Below are 16810 nucleotides of genomic sequence, written 5' to 3'. Positions count from 1 at the left end.
GGGGCCGGGCGCGCATGGGAGATGCGGAGCGCCCCGCGGGGCGGGTGGCGCCTCCGGGGCCGCCGCGGGCTGCCGTTGCCGCCGCGCCTGAGCTGAGCGGCTCCGCCTCCGCGCGCGCAGGGAGGAGTAGCGGCGGGGACGGGAGGTGAGCGCCCATCCCCGCGGCGGCGGCGACCGCCCTTTCCCCGCGGCGGCGCAGGAGGATGCGGCCCGGCGTCGGGCTCTGAGCGATGGAGGGGGTCCTGTACAAGTGGACCAACTACCTGGCGGGTAGGCGGCGGGGGCCGGGGCCTGGGGGGCGACCCTCGGGCTGGGGAGGCCGGGGCCTGCGGCGCGGGGGCGGCTTGCCCTCGTCCGTGAGGCGCTGCTGCTGCGTCGCGGGGGGTGCCGGCGTCCCGCGGGCGGCCGGGAGCAGTTTTTAACGGGCTGGCTGAGAAACCGTTCGCCGTTCGTGTTCGGAGCCAAGCCGCTGGGGAGCGGCCGAGCGTCGCGCCGCGGGCGGCGGAGGCTGCCGGCGCCCCTGAGGCGGCTGTCGCGGCGGGCCGCTGGGAGCCGGCCCCGGGGGCTGGGCGGGGGGCGGCGCTGCCCGCGCGCTTCCGTGTGTGTGGCGGGGGGGGGGCGGCAGGCCGCTCCGCCGGCCGAGCCCCTCGGCGCCCCGCTCCCGGCCCTGCGGCCCCGGCAGCCTCACAGCCAAGATGTGCCCGGCCCCCCGGTCTTCCACGGGGGACTGGGAGGCCAGGTGCCTCTCGAGATCTGGGCCGCGCCTGGCCGAGTTACTCAGGGACTCGTAACAGCACAAGCTGCAGGGAAACGCCGTCTGACGGCCCGGCTACGGGGTTTTCCCCTCTTTCGTCTCAGCAATAGCTTTAATTTGCTGCATACAAACTTGCAGTGTATCCTCGCTTGCAGCTGAGGAATCATTAAGATTACGTCTTTAAATCTTCAGTGCTAAATGTGAAAGTCTGAATTCTCTTTTAATTTGCTTTTGGATGGTAATTTTCTTGAATCTGTGCTCCTGTATCCTAACCTGTAAAACAGATAAAAAGCTTTAGTTCTGGGTGAAGTATTCACAACGTGTGTTTTTGGAAGTGCTGCAGACAAAAGTTCACCAAATGCCTGCGTTTGCCATCACAGCTCTGGTTTGTTTGCCTCATACTCTGTTGTAGTAGCGATACCACCTTCCTCTGGAGATAGCAATGGGTAGACGGTACTGTCAAGGTGAAACAGATGTCTCTTCTGACGCTGTAAGAGGACTAGTTGTCCCTCCAGAGCGGATTGGTGTTGGATCATATACTGTGCTTAATCAAGCTTCGTGTTTGACTGCTTTGGCAATATCTTCTTTGGCACTGCACGTGTGCTGTTCTGCTTCAGCACATTCAGATTCTGAATGTGGAGCGGGGTGAAACTCAATTCTGTTTTACATGGGCCACATTGCAAGAATAGTGCGCGCTTGCTGCGAATTGAACTGTATAGGGTATAATCTTGCATTTTTCGGAGTAAATATATGTCCACGTATACTGGCCTTGTGGTGAAAGAGAACACTTGTACTGCAATGAAATAGATATTTGCTAAGATATTTTTGTCACTTCTTCACAATATATGTGGAGAAAACACATGTAGGAAAAATTGTGGTTATGAAAGAAATAATGAGTACAAGTTTCTTTTCGAAATAGAATGGAAATTGTCACTTTCACTTATGTGAACAAAAATGTTACTGTAGCAAAAGGTAAAAGGTCACAGCTAATGAGCCCTTGTGGTGTTTGATATAAACTTCCCATTTGAAGTCTGTTATTTAATAAGTAAATATTCAACAATAACTGTGAATGCTGTACACACAGTAGACTCTTATATCAGCATGCAGCTAACTTCTGCTAAAAGTCAGTAGCTCTCTAAAATAGCAAACTGCAGAACCGTTCCTTCCGTGGGTGCTGGCCAACTGAGAGCATCTGCTCCTCTTGCATTTCAAAATTACAGTGTGTCAGGAATTCCCTACAATTGCCAGAATATAGGAGGGCAGCAAATTAAAAAAAAAAAAAAAATCTAATCATATTAGTGAAGTTTTTAAATGTTAGTACCAACCTTCTTGTTACTCTACTGTCTATTTTTGTAGCCAGAAATAGGCTGTAGTACTTGTTGTCATTAATGGTAGAAGCCAAGCAGCAAAGGAGCTTGTTATTGTTGCTGAAGCATTGTGGAAAATATTTAGTTTCCTCCTTCATTAAAAGCAAACTAGAAATACAGCTTTATTTTTTCTCCCCTCAAATAATATGTGTGCATCTAAGAATTTGTGAAGTACAAACCTGTTAAATATTTTTGTCAAACATAGGATACTCTGTTTGCCCAATTTCAAATCAGAAGAGGTGTTTTTGTTCTTTAGCTTGCTTCTGTGAGGCACTTGGAGTCTTTCAAATCCTTTGCTTCTGTTTTGTCCAGTACCAGCATAATGTGAGGCTGGAATAATCATCCGTGTAGGGTCCCTTTTTATCAGAATCGGACTGTTGAGACAGGCATTGACTTACCACCTATGCATGCACTTAGGAGATAAGGGCAACACAGAGTCAATGTTTTGCAACACAGTGTAGCAGGAAAAAAAACACTGGTGCGTTTCTGAGCTGCATTTTACAGGACAGGGTCTTTACTAGAGTAATTTCATGTCTGTCTGCATATTCTTTGAGTATAAGTGGTGATGTACACATACAATTTGAAATATTTCCTGTGGGAGTTGGTATCCCTCAATGTTTGTACTTTTTTTTCATTCTGTTTTTATATCTGAGTGTGGATCTGCTTATTAGTTACCACTCTGCATTTTGAAAGACACAGATGCTTGCCATTATAGCTAATAAATTAAAAGAAATTGTTACATGTTATTATTTGCTTATCATGGAATTGTGACATGATGTAATGGGGCCTGGTCTTATGCTTCTTGACTTAGTGTTAAGACTTGTAGTGACTTAGTGTAAGTCGTATGAAGCCTTTAGCTGATTTTCAAGAGTCTGGTACCTGATTAAGCCTCCTGTGTTACAGTACACTGCTGCTGGGTGGCTGCAGCTTGCTCTGTTGGAATGGCAATTGGTAAGCGCCATGGACCACACCGTCACATCGCCAAATACGTTAAGTTCTTGGCCACACAGTTATTGCTGTTCCAAATCCTAAGCCAAGCAGGAAGTTAAAGTTTGGTGTCAAGTTGTAAAATAGAGGGATAATATGCTCCTATTGTACAGCTGATCCAGACTGTAATGGGCCAATGTAATTGTTATGCTCTATGGAATATTTTAGTTCTATCTTATTTTTAGAAACAAAGGTGATTTACTAGGGTAAATGGTTTGCATTTAGTATTATTAGAAATTAGGGCACCTATTCCAATGAGTGTTCAGTTATATGAAATAGCTGTTAAAAAAAGAAAAAGGGGAAAAAAAAAAAGGAATGCTAATATACTTTAATCCAAGAGGGCCTGTGACAATAATTTACTATGTGGTGTAATGCTGCATGGAGTTCTCACAGATATTTGTGTCTATGCATAAACTGCTCTGTTTTGTAGATGTAGTGATGTCAGAGATCATTATATAATTTTGCTAATGCAAAGGTGGTGAAAACCTTAGTAGAGGTGCTGGTGTATGCTGTCCTCACAAATGGACCTAGGAGTATAAGCCATGTCTCAGTTCCCCACCCAATGCCTGACATTAAATTGTTGTTGGGTGATGGAGCTGGGCTACTTTCAGAGAAAATGGTGTGTCAATAATTGTGTGAAATACAGAATTTTTCACTGAAGTACAGTAGGCAGAGGAGACCATAGCATAGCAGTTTGTGACATTAGTCAATTTATTTGTGTCTTACAAGTAAGATCCTACGATCTTAGGAAAGTCTAACTGAAAAGTGTACTTGAATGAGAATGGTTCTTCAGAGGTATGTAATTTATCAACCTTCAAAACAGGATTCCTTGGTGGCTAAATTAAAATTTAATTTTGCTCTAGGATGGAATATAATGAAAACTGAAATACTGCTGATCTTGCATCCAAAAAGAATGAGAGTGAAATATCCATATAATACTGGTTTGGTTATAGAGCAGCTTTGGTCTTCAGACTGCACAGATTATTTACTTCCTGGTGTGTTACATGAATAGTTTAATGTTTGCATTTTTTAGAAAAGTTTTAACAGCCAAAGAGCTGAATTTGATTTGCAATTTAGTAATTAGACTAAACTTTCTTTTTCATGTTTTTGATCTCGCTAGGTTGGCAGCCTCGGTGGTTTGTTTTAGACAATGGGATATTGTCATACTATGATTCACAGGATGATGTTTGCAAAGGCAGCAAAGGAAGTATAAAGATGGCTATGTGTGAAATAAAAGGTAAGAGTTAATAGTTCTGCTTGGGGAAATTTTAGCTGCTAGGGAAATAGAAAAGATCACCCAACACACATTTTGCATCACAAGTTTTTCCTCCTCTTTTTTTGTTTATCTGTAGTCCAATATGACTGCTTCATAGTTCACAAATAGTAATGAATGTGAATTATGAAACGGTGACAAAGAAAAATGTTTTTGACAGTTAGAGCTCCATTTTGAGATTTAGAACCCACCACGTATTCCTTTTTGTTTTAAATAGTTGTGTGAATGTGGCTTACGCTTGGAGTTACCTCGGCTAGTTATTTAGTTCTACTGCTTATCCCTCTTATGACCAGGGGTAAGAGACTGATCCATAAATATTAATTTTTCAGAAGAGTGGCAGCAGTGACCCGGAAGGGGAGATTCTTATAAACCAGAGATATTTAGTCTTTTGTTTTCCTGAGTCATTTTTACTTTAGTTACTGTTAGCAGCTGCCCACGTGCATAGGCGATGGATGTATTAGAGTTAGTAAGTGAACTGTTTGTGTCAGACTGTGAGTTTAGCCTTTAGTGTATTCTAAGCAGTAGGTCAACCTCCTTGGCTAATAGCAAGGCATTGTCTAACTCTCCATTACTTTCAACTCTTGACCTCTTTCCAGATACCTGCAGATGAGTGGGCTTGTGATGTGGGTACTTGTATATTAAAAAGGGGGACTTCTTATTTTACATGGGCCACCACGTATTTTTCATGTGGTAACTCCTTTTGTTACTGTTTCCTTGCTGTAGATGAAATCAGTGATGTAAAGTGGAAGATTCCATTTTTTGGCCATTCTAATTGTTCATTTTGCTTGTCATCTTGTTCTTTTGGTGAAGGAAAGGTAATGGTTGAGGTCTAGATTTGGTGCAGTCTCCTGCATCCGTGGCTACTGGGGAGTGGGTCTGGAGGAACTGTGGTTGATAACATGAAACTCAGCAGACTAATCAGTTAAAGATGTAGTATTGAATATAATAGATCGTAAACAAAGTCCACCTCAGTTCTTGGTTCTAGGACTCTGCGACCTGAAGCCAGATTTCGTCTAGAAGGGAGATTATTTCAGTTTTTAGCCTATTCCTCCGTAAGTACTTGTCCTTGCAACGAAACTCCTCAGTTTGTCATGTTAGACCAGGTTTGGAATATAACAGTTATTATAGGTTCATACACAGCATATTCTTAATGCAGAAAGGGAACGCCATTGTACTTGAGTCTGGCCACTGGTCGGTGTCTCATGTTCCTACCTGTTGACTTGAAGGCATGCCGGGGAGAAGGGTTGAGCAGCTTTGGGCTTTTTGTTATTTAGCAGTGGTATATTGTGACTTACTGTATTACTATGGGATTGTAATAAACATTTTAAAGTTCTTTGATCAGTATTTAATAAATAATTCTTATTGAGTTGAGGTTGTCTTTTTCTTTCCAAATTGTTTTTTTTCTCCTCTATCATAAGTTCATACAACAGACAACACAAGAATGGAGCTAATCATCCCAGGGGAACAGCATTTCTATATGAAAGCAGTTAATGCAGCCGAAAGGCAAAGGTGGCTTGTAGCACTAGGGAGTGCAAAAGCCTGTTTAGCAGATACCAGAACTAAAAAAGAAAAAGGTATGTGTGTTACCTAGAGCTTATACAATCTTACCACTTTTTCAAATGCTTGTTTTCAGATAATGATAGTGCAAATATTGTGGTAGAAAGTCAGTATTATTGTTTATAAATCGTAATTATTTCTAGTCATCTAGATGGTAAATTCCTCCTTGATGTTTCAATTAGAGGTCACCTCCATTGACCTCTTCTATCTTAAGAAGCTGAAATACTAGCAACTTCTTGTCATTACAAGACAAGAACAAACATACTGTTTGTAGCTCTTGTGAAGCCATTTAACTTCCACTGTTTTGGTTTTTTATAGTTACTATTTTTTCCATAATTTTTCTTGGATTACTTAATGTAACCATTTCCAGCCATTCTGGTGGGCGTAAATTTCATCCACTAATTTTTTTTTCTGTCTTACATTGCAGTTAAGAAAGACTTCAACTTATCTGTCCTAGTAATGTGCCTCTTTCTTAATGATAATTAAATTAGCATCAGTTATCCAAACATACAAACTATTGTCTGCTTCGAGTAAAGTTCTTGACTCATTGCAGAATCCAGTTTTCCTCAAACTTAATTGAAAGTTTAAGTGAAGTTTTAAATTAATATTTAAATTTAAATGAAGAGTGCTTAAAAATTAAAGTGTGTACATACATTGTATGCAATAAATTGATATTTCCTTTATTTTTTGTAGAAATAAGTGAGACCAATGAATCTCTTAAAACCAAAATGTCTGAACTTCGTCTCTACTGTGATCTTTTAATGCAGCAAGTTCATACAATACAAGAATTTGTTCACCATGATGAGACTCGCTCTCCTCCCAGCATTGAGGTACAGAATTTCTAGAATACCACTGGAGAACCTAATTATATAATACACCTCAAGTTTCTGTTGTTGGGAGATTTAACCTAAGGTCAATTTTTGAGTGCTTGTGTGTATGTAATACTAACAGTGATTATATGTGCATAAAGTACCTGGATGATTTAACTGTAATTGTAACATGCATTAGGAAGGAATTGTGTTATCGAGTCATTTGGTTAAAAGGCCAGAAGAGCTGCCATATGAGTTATCCAATAATTTGTCTTGTTTTGCATCTGTTATGGGCAGAGTAGTTGAAACAATCTTGTTTGTCCATTCGTTACTTCCTTGTGTATGAAGGTATTTCATTTTGTTATCAGTGAAAGCTAATGTTACAGGTATTGGAAACCTGCAGTGTAGGTAAGTCTCTCTGAATATGCACAAGTAAAATTATTCTAGTATTTCTGCTTTTGAATGAAACTTAGTAGTGGAAATTATGAATGGCTTCATTCTTTACACTCTTGAGCAGTGTGTGGACAGCATTGTTCTCCATTTAGGGCAAAGTAAGGGGTTGAGGCTTAGTCACAACACAGCAAATTGTTGTCAGTTGACAGCAAGGTGAAACTGACCTGCAGGCTCTTTGCACTGGAGCGATAAAGCTGTTTGCATGTTCTGCTGCAATTCATTTGTTTCACTGAATGATCTTCTGATACTAGTTAGTCACTCTGAGACAAGCTTTGCAGTAAAAACGTTATGGCATTGTTGGCTGATACCCTAAAGAAATTCAGATGTCAGAAAGAAATTACAATGCTGTCACGTTTGTTTGCTTAAATAAACCTCATTGGAAGGTGTACATTTGATTAAATAAAATGGGAAATGGAAGTTCGTAATGGTAAGGAGGGAAATTTGTGTGTGTGTGTGAGTGGTGGTGGGGGAGAGTTGTACTTGCATCTTTTCATATTTTTTTTTTCTTGCTTATGCTTGGGTTTTCATTTATTTTCAGAACATGAATGAAGCTTCTTCCTTGCTTAGTGCAACATGTAATACATTTATCACAACACTTGAAGAATGTGTGAAGATCGCTAATGCCAAGTTTAAGCCAGAAATGTTCCAGCTGCCTCACCCTGATCCCTTAGTTTCTCCTGTGTCGCCATCACCTGTCCAAATGGTTTAGACATTTTGAAATACTATTTTTTCTAAGTGTCGTGTTGTTGGTTGGATGGGGGGAAGAATGGCAGAAGACTATGCAAGTGCTATGTGCTATGATGTCAACAGTTGACTTGACTCTGTTATGATCAGTACTGGTCCTAAATATAAATGAATAATTTTCCATTCCCAGTCTTTGTTTGCTGGCCTTTACACAATCAAAGTAATTTATCATACATGTGAAGACCCTGTGATGAGGTATCTGTGAATGAATGAGGTTTAACTTTTCCTCAGTTCAGCTGTTTCTTTGTTTTTTAGAATGCTAGCTGTACACTGATCTTAAATTTCAGAACCTTGCCTCCTGTTTAAACAGATAAGTGGCTTGAAGCACTTCAGCAAGATAGCATATCTTTCAGTGTATATAATTGAAAATGTTTGTATTAATCTAACATGCCCTTATTTAACAAAAAGGTAAATAATGGTAAAGATATTACTTGCATAACTCTTCACTACTGATTATTTCCCTTAGAAGGACAGTGTATGTGGAATCATCTTAAATGTCTTCTTGATCATATGTATAGATTCCAGGATGAGCTGTATTGTGGGATTTTGTTGTGGGAATCCCATTCTTTGCACTTGGATCTCTTGTCTCTTTATCTTCAATCAGTTTACTTACAAAGCTGATCATTATTGATTTAAATTAATAACTTCCTTTGATATGCATAGAGATTTGGCAGTGATATCAGAAGAACCACAAGGAATCAAGAGGCAGGGTTTGGCTTTATTGTGTAATGGGGAATTTAAGTGGGCATTTGGTAGAGGAAAAATGTCTTGATATTTCTGTCCATCATAGCAATTAACAAATGGCTCTATGATTAACTTTGGAGCAAGAGAGAATGAATTCCATAGAAACTAGGTAGTATTTTTTGTAGTAAACTATTTCCTGTGTGAACACTTTAAAATTTTTAATATTGATGGCAATCCATCTGTTTTCATATAGTTAAATCAGATTTTTAATTAAGAATCGTTGCTTTAAAAAAAAAAATTGCCCTCCCTCTTTGTAGAGACTGTAAATAAAGTAAAAATTAATGTAGGTGTGCATACTATTCTTATAAGTAGCTTGTGACATTTTTGGTGTGGTTTGTTGTTTGTTTTTTTTGTTTGTTTCTTTTCCCCCTAGATGAAGCGTTCCATTAGCCACCCTGGTCCTTGCTATTCAGAAAGGTAATTTTCTATTTCATTAAGCTTTTTTCTTATGTCTCAGAAAACCTCCCCGAACCTGCTAGCATTAAAATCAAAATGTGAGAAGAATTGTCTACTTGGGGGGAAAAAAATTGAACGACATAAATTGATCTAATTTTGAAAACTAAGGGTGCAGATTATCAGTGTTGGCAGCAAATAATGCAGCTGCTGTCTCTTAATACACTATAAACATTTCTTCATGCTAGAAACTTTATGCAAGTGACTTATTCTGACAAGTTCATGAAATTGGACACAGAGCTTGAAACGCTAACGTTCTTTTTTGGTCAGTATTTCAGGTTCTTGCATTATTTTCTTCTGCATGCAAAGATTATATTACATTTTTATTTCCATTTTCGGGCTTTATAATTTTGAAAATTAAGAATGTTCTGTTGACTGTGCCATTTTTAGTTTAGTGTAGTGAAAAACACTGATACTAACAGTTTAATCTAAGCACCAAAATTATTTTAAAATAAAAGTATATTAAGTTTGTGTGGCTTGTTACAGATTTTGCTTACTAATAGATCTCATTTCTTTTGTAGGAATAATCACTCTGTAAAAGAGCCAATTTCATCCCTTCACCGATTTTCACAGCGGCGCAGAAGAACATACTCGGATACAGAATCTTATAGTGATAATCCCTTTGAAGATTCTCAGAGTAAGTTTGGAAGAGGGATGGTTTTCTTTTGTATATTTCTGTACAATTTATTACCCTGTTTACAGCAGCTGTTCTAGTGCTGATATCAGCACAAGGAAAAAAGTTTTCTTAGTTACGCAAAGTTTTGGTTGTAAGATTCTGATATTATAAATCAAAGCACCTATGTAGTTTGTTATGTGGCTGACTTTTGCTGGCTTTCATTCATCTTGAAAAGGATCTTCTAGCTGGAGTAGTGTATTGAAATCAGTGAGACAACTGGCAAGATAAAATAGAGACATAACCAGAAAAGGGTTGTTTGTACTAATAGAATCTTACATAAATGATGTTCTGGTAAGTGGTGTGAAATACTGTTGTTTGCCACCTGCTTGTTGTCACAAAACAAATTCTCCTTTCTGTGACCCCTGTGAGTGGCTGGGGGGTCATTTCCACCCAGTGCATTGTGGAAAGATTGTTCATTTCGGTGGCTGCTTGCCTTTTGCAGAGAACGGCACTGTTCTGAAAGAGTGCAGCCTTGCCAATAATAAATAAAAGCAACCCAAAAATTATGAAGCGATGTCATGATCAGAATATTATTCCCTCTTGATCAGATGGGCCTACTGAGTTATTAGCCAGTTCTTCTGTGACTCTTCCTTTTGAATCTTGCTGTCATTTTGACTCCATCCTAACTCCTCTCAGGGAAACTTTAACTTGACTAGTTCTTCTTGACTAGTTCTGGTTTAGTCTTGCTTCCTTTTGGAGTGCCTGGTGCCTCACTTGGATTGAAAAAACCTGAGGCCTATGCCTTGCTGAAAGCCCACGTGAGCACAAAGAGGTACTAATGCTTTACATTCTATCATGAAGCAAGTATTTGCATCTCTGCACCATTTCCTTGGTTCTCTGATGCTCACATGTTGCAGGGTGACCACCTCTTTCACCTCACTCATCTGCTACCAGCACAGGGTATGCCAGCATGTATCCCAAGTTAATAAACTTAGATCCTATTCTGTGTCTCATCGCTAATGCGGGTGCATATCAGTCTAGTTTCTTGTAACACAAGTCTTTTGTTGTTACCATCTGGACCTTCTGGTGTTGGTTACCCAATCTGACTCTTTTCAGGACTGCTGGGAAGAGTCTTTGTCTTGTGTGTTTCTGCTAATACCAGGCTTTTTTGGTTTCTTCCTATGTAGCTCTAGTTTCTAGCTCGGTTTCTCTGTTTTTTTGTTTTCTTTTACTGTGTTAGAAGCTCCCTCTACCTTCCAGTTATCTTAGTTCTTTCTCTTTCCTGTCAGGTAGCCTAGCAATACTCAACTTGGATGACTCAAGTGAGTCATCCGTTTCATTTTAATAATAGAAAATGTTTTAATTAAATGCTTATTGATGCATCAGTTCTTTAAAAACAAAAAAAGGTTCATGTGTTCCTCATACAGAATATGTCTGCACCTCGCAGATTACTGTCCTTCATAATGTAAAAATTGTGGGGGGGGAAAAAAACCAACAAAAACCAACCAAAAAAATGCAAAACACCCCCCACCCACCCCCAAACAGAAACAAAAAACCCACCAAAAGAAAAAGCCCCCCCAAAAAAAACCAAAAAGGAAAAAAAAAATTACTTGATTTACACTATCTGAACATTCTTCATATCCATCATCCTTGGGCATGATACTGATTGAAATTGTTCAGGAAAAGTCCAGAGTAATTATGCTATTGATTGCTTATGTATAGGAAATAGTTAGCAAATAGAATAACTGATAGATTGGATGAGATTTTTTTTGTACTTGAAAATTAAATACTTATATCTTCATAGGATCTGCTCACTGTTCTAGAAGTGCTGTCAATGGAGATCTGGTATCATCAACCATTCCTGAAGAAAATAAATCAGTATCAAAGGAAAGATCTGAACTGGAAGAGACTCTTTCATCCTTTTCTTCTTGAAGAAACTGAAATTATTCAATTTTCTATAAATAATGCTATGCAAAGGCTGCTGTAATTACACTGTTGTTATAGGAAGTAGTCATTTCCCTTTTTAGAAGGATTTCTCTGCACTTTATAGAATAACATAAAAACTATCTTTGAAGTGTATTTTATCTTTGTATAGTTTATTTGCAAGAGTATTTTCCTAATATTTCACAGTTTGAATGTGCATTTTTTGGAACAAATGATGGCTTAACAGATAAGCGTTCGCATTTGTATATGTAGCTCTTTTTAAAAAGTGTGAAGGTCTGATCGATACATTAGTAAACCTGCAGGTTATAAACTTCAGCAAAAAGGTTTCATTATTTTTTTTTTTTTTTTGAGGAAATGCAACTTGTGCCATGGGCCTCTTGGTCATTTGTACCAGGTCATCCACCAGGAGCTGTGATTAGCCCTGCAATGGCTCTTTTGCCTGTGTAAGGGGTGTGGGAATGGGTACTAATGGGTCTACTCTATCAGCTTGATGGTAATTGACATTGCCTTCTTTAAGAACATAAGGATATACATAATCCGGTCCTTATTTTTAGCCAATGAAAGTAGAAATATTTAGTGTATTTTTCTAAACAAATGTATAAAAATAACTTAATATGAAGCATTTGTACCAGACATTGGATATTTAATAATTTTTATTTATTTATTCTTTTTTGCATCAAAAATTTCTACCTACTTTCACTTCTAAATATCTACTAATGGCTTCAAAATGTGCATAAATTGTTTCTGGGGTGTATAGCATCACAAGTAGCTAATGCAGCACTGTTAAGATTTACTCTACTCACTTAAGATGTGTTTTTAGCAAGTACTATAGAAGCAAGAGCTGAAATATTAGACCATTAAGCTGCTGTTGTAATGAATATTTGTATCTATACATATTTTATTTATGACATATTTATACAAAAGGGAGCTTCTGTTTTTGTGACTTCTTTATATCATTTGAGGATGGTATACACCAGGAGATGGATCTGCTCTCAGTTGCATCAGTGTAAATTTGCATTAACTGTAAGTGAGATTGGAGTCTGACTCTCTTAATAATTAGGGAGTGATGTAGTATAACAATGCCTACTAGCACCTTGGTCCATAAGGTTGTTAGTGTTAGCACTGTAAGCTTTTGGGGATTTTTGGGGTATTCATTTAGGGATAAACTTGGTCTATAAAGTCTTAGCTGTAGAGCACTTTAAGCAAGCCATTTACTGTTTTTGATTTACACAATTGTTTAATAAATGTACAGGGTTTTTTGCACTCAAGCACATACCAAAATCTGGTTTTTATAATCAAATCTTTAATTTGGTTTAACTAGTCTTCCTTTTTTGTATATGAATAATTTGGTGGTTTTGAAGCAGGCTGGAAAGGACAGATGGGAATGGAATGGAAGCTTTTGTTTATAAATTTCTGGAATGTTGATTTATCTGAATCAAAATAGGTCCAAACATTGAGGAAAAACATATGAGCTGTTGCCCATATATAAAATAGCAGTTTATAAACCATTATGTCAGGGTCAAATGGAATGGAATGGCTCGTACAAGTGAAGTTATTTGTGGATACCAGCTCAGAGCTGTCATTTGTGCTTGGTTCTGTGAGTTTTCATGCAACTAGCATTTGCATATGCATATCAGCCACACACATGCTTGTACATTTTTTTTTTTTAATGTATTCTGTATGACACTTACGACAATTGTAAAAGTAAGTATTAAAAAAGATGTTCAGAGAAGTAAACTACATGTTGCAGTGAGAGTGTTGTCTTGAGTCGTATGCTGTCTTAGAGCTGCTTTTTGAAATTTCACTGAAGTTTCTGCCAGCTTGTACAGTATTAAGTACATGTCACGGTAACAAATATCTTTTTCTGGCTTTCAGCTACTACAGAGAACATAATTTTGACTCTATATTGTGCAAAAAATCTGAGACTGATCAGTGCATGTAGTAGTAAATAATAATTTTAAATACTGCCACAGATAGGATTGTTTAGACAAAAGTTGTAATGATTCGATTCAAGCACAAAATTTGCGTGTAATTACTTCAGCACTGTTTTGGGTTTCTCCATGTCACTAAAGCTGGAACGATGGCTTTGTATATATGTAACATGTTCCTGCTAAAGTTAAATCAGCCTTTTTATATATACCTGGGCCAAACACTGTGGCAAAAATCCTAAAATGTATTTCAATGAAATCAGTGAAGATGATATGCCATCATAATTCTGGCATCTGGTGCAAAGAAGTCATTTCTGAAAATGATACTTAGCTGGCTGAATCACAATGATCCATGTGTAGTAAGACTAAAAAAAATCTGGATGCTCTTACATTTTCATTTCCAAGTTTAGGGAAGAGCTTGTCAGGAATGCCTAATTGTATCATTCTTTCTGGTGGAGAATGGGAGCTGAACTTCAACACAGAATGTGTAATTAGTACTTCTAGTTTTGATCTCAATTGCTTCTGAAGAGATCAATCTGAAAGCAATTTTTTAAATAGTGTTTATCATTTAAAGAATATAAGCATACTACATATATTTAGGTGAAAAGTGATAACTCAGTAACTGAGTTATATCTCTTACGTCTCTGACATCGGATAATTAGAAATGGGATGTGTTTAAATGGCTTACCAGCTTGTACTATAAAGAATTAATGATCAGGCACTCAATGATTTGGAGATTTGTGAATACTGAGATTACAACATTCAGGGGGTTTAAGCTTCTGAAAATTGTTTGTATTTCTTTCCACTTAGTGTATAGTAAGTATATACTTCTTTATTCCCCACCCCCCCCACCCCCCCCACCCCCCGAGAAAGCAATCTTTGGGATAGGAGTATTTCAGAGGTTGCTTCTGAATAAAAAAAAAGTACTTAATTTATTTAAAAATTGCAATTACAGCTATTTGTGTTAAGGTTATTTTCACAAACTATATACTTGACTTTTGCTTGTTATGCCACCATCAGTTTAAGTATTGAAGTGTAGCTGTTGTTCCTGCTGGTGTAAGTTAATAAATTTTTTTCTAAGGGGTATAATACTTGAACGAAGGAAATGTCTGTATCTGAAAGCTAACTATTTTTTTCAGATGTTCCTCATTATCCTGCTTTAAGAGTTAATGTGAAACCTGCCTGTTACAGGTGTTTCTTTACTGACTACTTTGAGGGCTGAACCTAAGAGTTTCAGATCCAGATCTAGAAGAGGAGGTTACTGCTTAAACAGGATTTATGTAGAACCTGGGTGCCCAAATCCATAGCTGCCATCCTGAAAATATCTGCTGTTGAACACTGAAGACCAGAGCACCATACAGATTTTTTGTTTCACTTGTAAAGCTCCCCATGTGACTGTTAACTTTGTCTGTACATCCTTAGAATGGCCACTGTCTTGGAAGGACTTGGCCCCTTAGCAGCTAACTTCAGCAGTGAACTAAGATTCAGAAACTAGGCATTCCTCTGCCCATACGGCAGGGAGACCAGTGCTTCACTGTTTTGAGAAGGATGTCTAACACACTAATGTGAACAAGCTTACTAGAAGACAGAGTAATGAAACACTTTACCTCAGCTCTTCCCACTGTGTAAGTACGGTAGTGATCAGAAGGTGTCATCTAGGAATTTAATTTACTTAGCATTTTGATATTTATTAAGTCTGGATAAACAATTCAGAATGTTGTTTGGCAAGTGAGTTCCGTAAGAAAGTAGTCAGACTGTTTCCCAGCTCTGCTGTCTGGTGCTGCCGCCTTCTTCATGGTAGGACACTATTATCATGGCTATTCATGCACCAATGTACATAGGTACTCCCATAGCCGTATTCTGACTGTTCTAACCAGCATGCATATGGGAGAGAAGGCTTAGAGATGAGAGCACAACTGTATCTTATGGATGTGTGTTTAAAAAAAAAAAAAAAAAAGACAGGCCTCCTTCTCCTTCAGCTTTTTCAAAAGGAAGGGTAAACAGGCATCTCCAAGACTGTGAATTATAGGTAGTTAAGGTAATACTTTAAATCCTGTCGAGGGACAGGATTTAAGAGTGTCTCCTCCTCTTCCCTGTATTTCATGTTCTCTTGTGATAAATATTGCTTTGGCTACTTCTGTATCTTCCCTTCCTCAGTACACTCTGTAGGCTGCCTAGGCATTTTGCAAAGTTTGGGTTACAGTGGCAGAAGCAGGTCATAATTACCTTACAAGGGTCTGACTTATTTTTCTACACACTGGCTGTCGTTTTCTGACGTGTCAGTGTACCTTATTTTCTCTGTCATCCTTTCTCCTTTGTTCCACTGCTGTTAGTACTATGGCATGTTCCAGTGTGGGAATGACCGAATGATTTATTTTTGACTGTGTTGTGGTTTGGGTTTTCTAATAGACATTAAGTATTCTGATTTTTTTTTTTTTTAAATCCAAGCTCTAGAACATTATCATCTTCAAAAAGGGGGAAGGAAATAAAAACAAGTAGAGAAGATTTAGTTTTAATATTTTATCAGAGAAGTGAGTTTTTTTGTGTTCTGTTCATACAATTTTCTGCCCTTGAAGGGAAATGTCATTGAAACTGGAGATGATGGTAAAAATTGAAATGCAATGTTAAGACTAGGGTTTTTTGCCTGATAGCAGTGAAATTAATCTCTTATTGTTATTATGGCTCTCTACCATCACAGTTATTTTTCTCAGGCTTGCAAATGCAAAATGTTACTAGAGAATGTATAGCCCTGTAGTAGAATTTATACAACAGCTCATGGAGCTTTGCTGAAAAGTTTTTCCTTATGCATCGGGACCCAGGAAACATGAAATCTAACTACCTTCACACACGTACCAGTGGCAGGATGCTTTTCTGAACTTGGTCCTATAGCGCAATAGATTTTATCTTTAAAGAGACCAAATGTCTCTTTAAACCGTTAAAAATCACGATATTTGACCTGAATATAACAAGCAAATAATTAGCAATGAACATTTCATATTTTATGTTTATTTTTTATCCAGAGACTGCTTAATCTATTGTCTCGAAAAATGTTACTGTTTAGTGATGTGTTCTGCGAAACTGAATATTGAAGCTTTAGGTTGTGACTTTATCAGTGTCATTCAGTTAGCGTTTGCTTAGCAGTGGTGTGAAGAAACACTGGCTCAGCAGGTTGCCACGTAAA

General features: G+C 38.4%; 1 protein-coding gene across 5 annotated transcripts; it reads left to right on the top strand.

The window, feature by feature from the left end:
• The first annotated feature begins 11 nt into the window (after window positions 1-11).
• Window positions 12-13443, top strand: PLEKHA3 (pleckstrin homology domain containing A3). Of its 5 annotated transcripts, none has more exons than XM_087734848.1 (8): window positions 12-145; window positions 4229-4345; window positions 5800-5955; window positions 6632-6768; window positions 7739-7903; window positions 9062-9105; window positions 9663-9778; window positions 11562-13443. In XM_087734848.1, the coding sequence occupies exons 2-8, from the start codon at window positions 4324-4326 to the stop codon at window positions 11687-11689; spliced, it is 768 nt and encodes a 255-aa protein (XP_087590974.1). In that variant the 5' UTR covers window positions 12-145; window positions 4229-4323; the 3' UTR covers window positions 11690-13443. The 5 variants fall into 5 exon arrangements, with proteins under 5 accessions (XP_087590974.1, XP_087590971.1, XP_087590972.1 ...); XM_087734845.1 differs by having other exon boundaries at window positions 12-270; window positions 5812-5955; XM_087734844.1 differs by having other exon boundaries at window positions 15-270.
• Window positions 13444-16810: the final 3367 nt, after the last annotated feature.

Source organism: Nipponia nippon, unplaced genomic scaffold (genome assembly GCF_047370975.1).
Source record: "Nipponia nippon isolate SJK-2023a ecotype South Korea unplaced genomic scaffold, ASM4737097v1 scaffold_5, whole genome shotgun sequence".
NCBI lineage: Eukaryota > Metazoa > Chordata > Aves > Pelecaniformes > Threskiornithidae > Nipponia > Nipponia nippon.
This window is presented reverse-complemented; position numbering and strand designations above follow the sequence as displayed.

Bases quoted from the DNA above. Each gene is read 5' to 3' on its own strand.
- PLEKHA3 (XM_087734844.1), top strand. From the start codon at position 231: ATGGAGGGGGTCCTGTACAAGTGGACCAACTACCTGGCGG. The intron at 6,769-7,738 runs GTACAGAATTTC...ATTTATTTTCAG, and splicing joins GCTCTCCTCCCAGCATTGAG to AACATGAATGAAGCTTCTTC. The intron at 9,106-9,662 runs GTAATTTTCTAT...TTTCTTTTGTAG, and splicing joins GGTCCTTGCTATTCAGAAAG to GAATAATCACTCTGTAAAAG.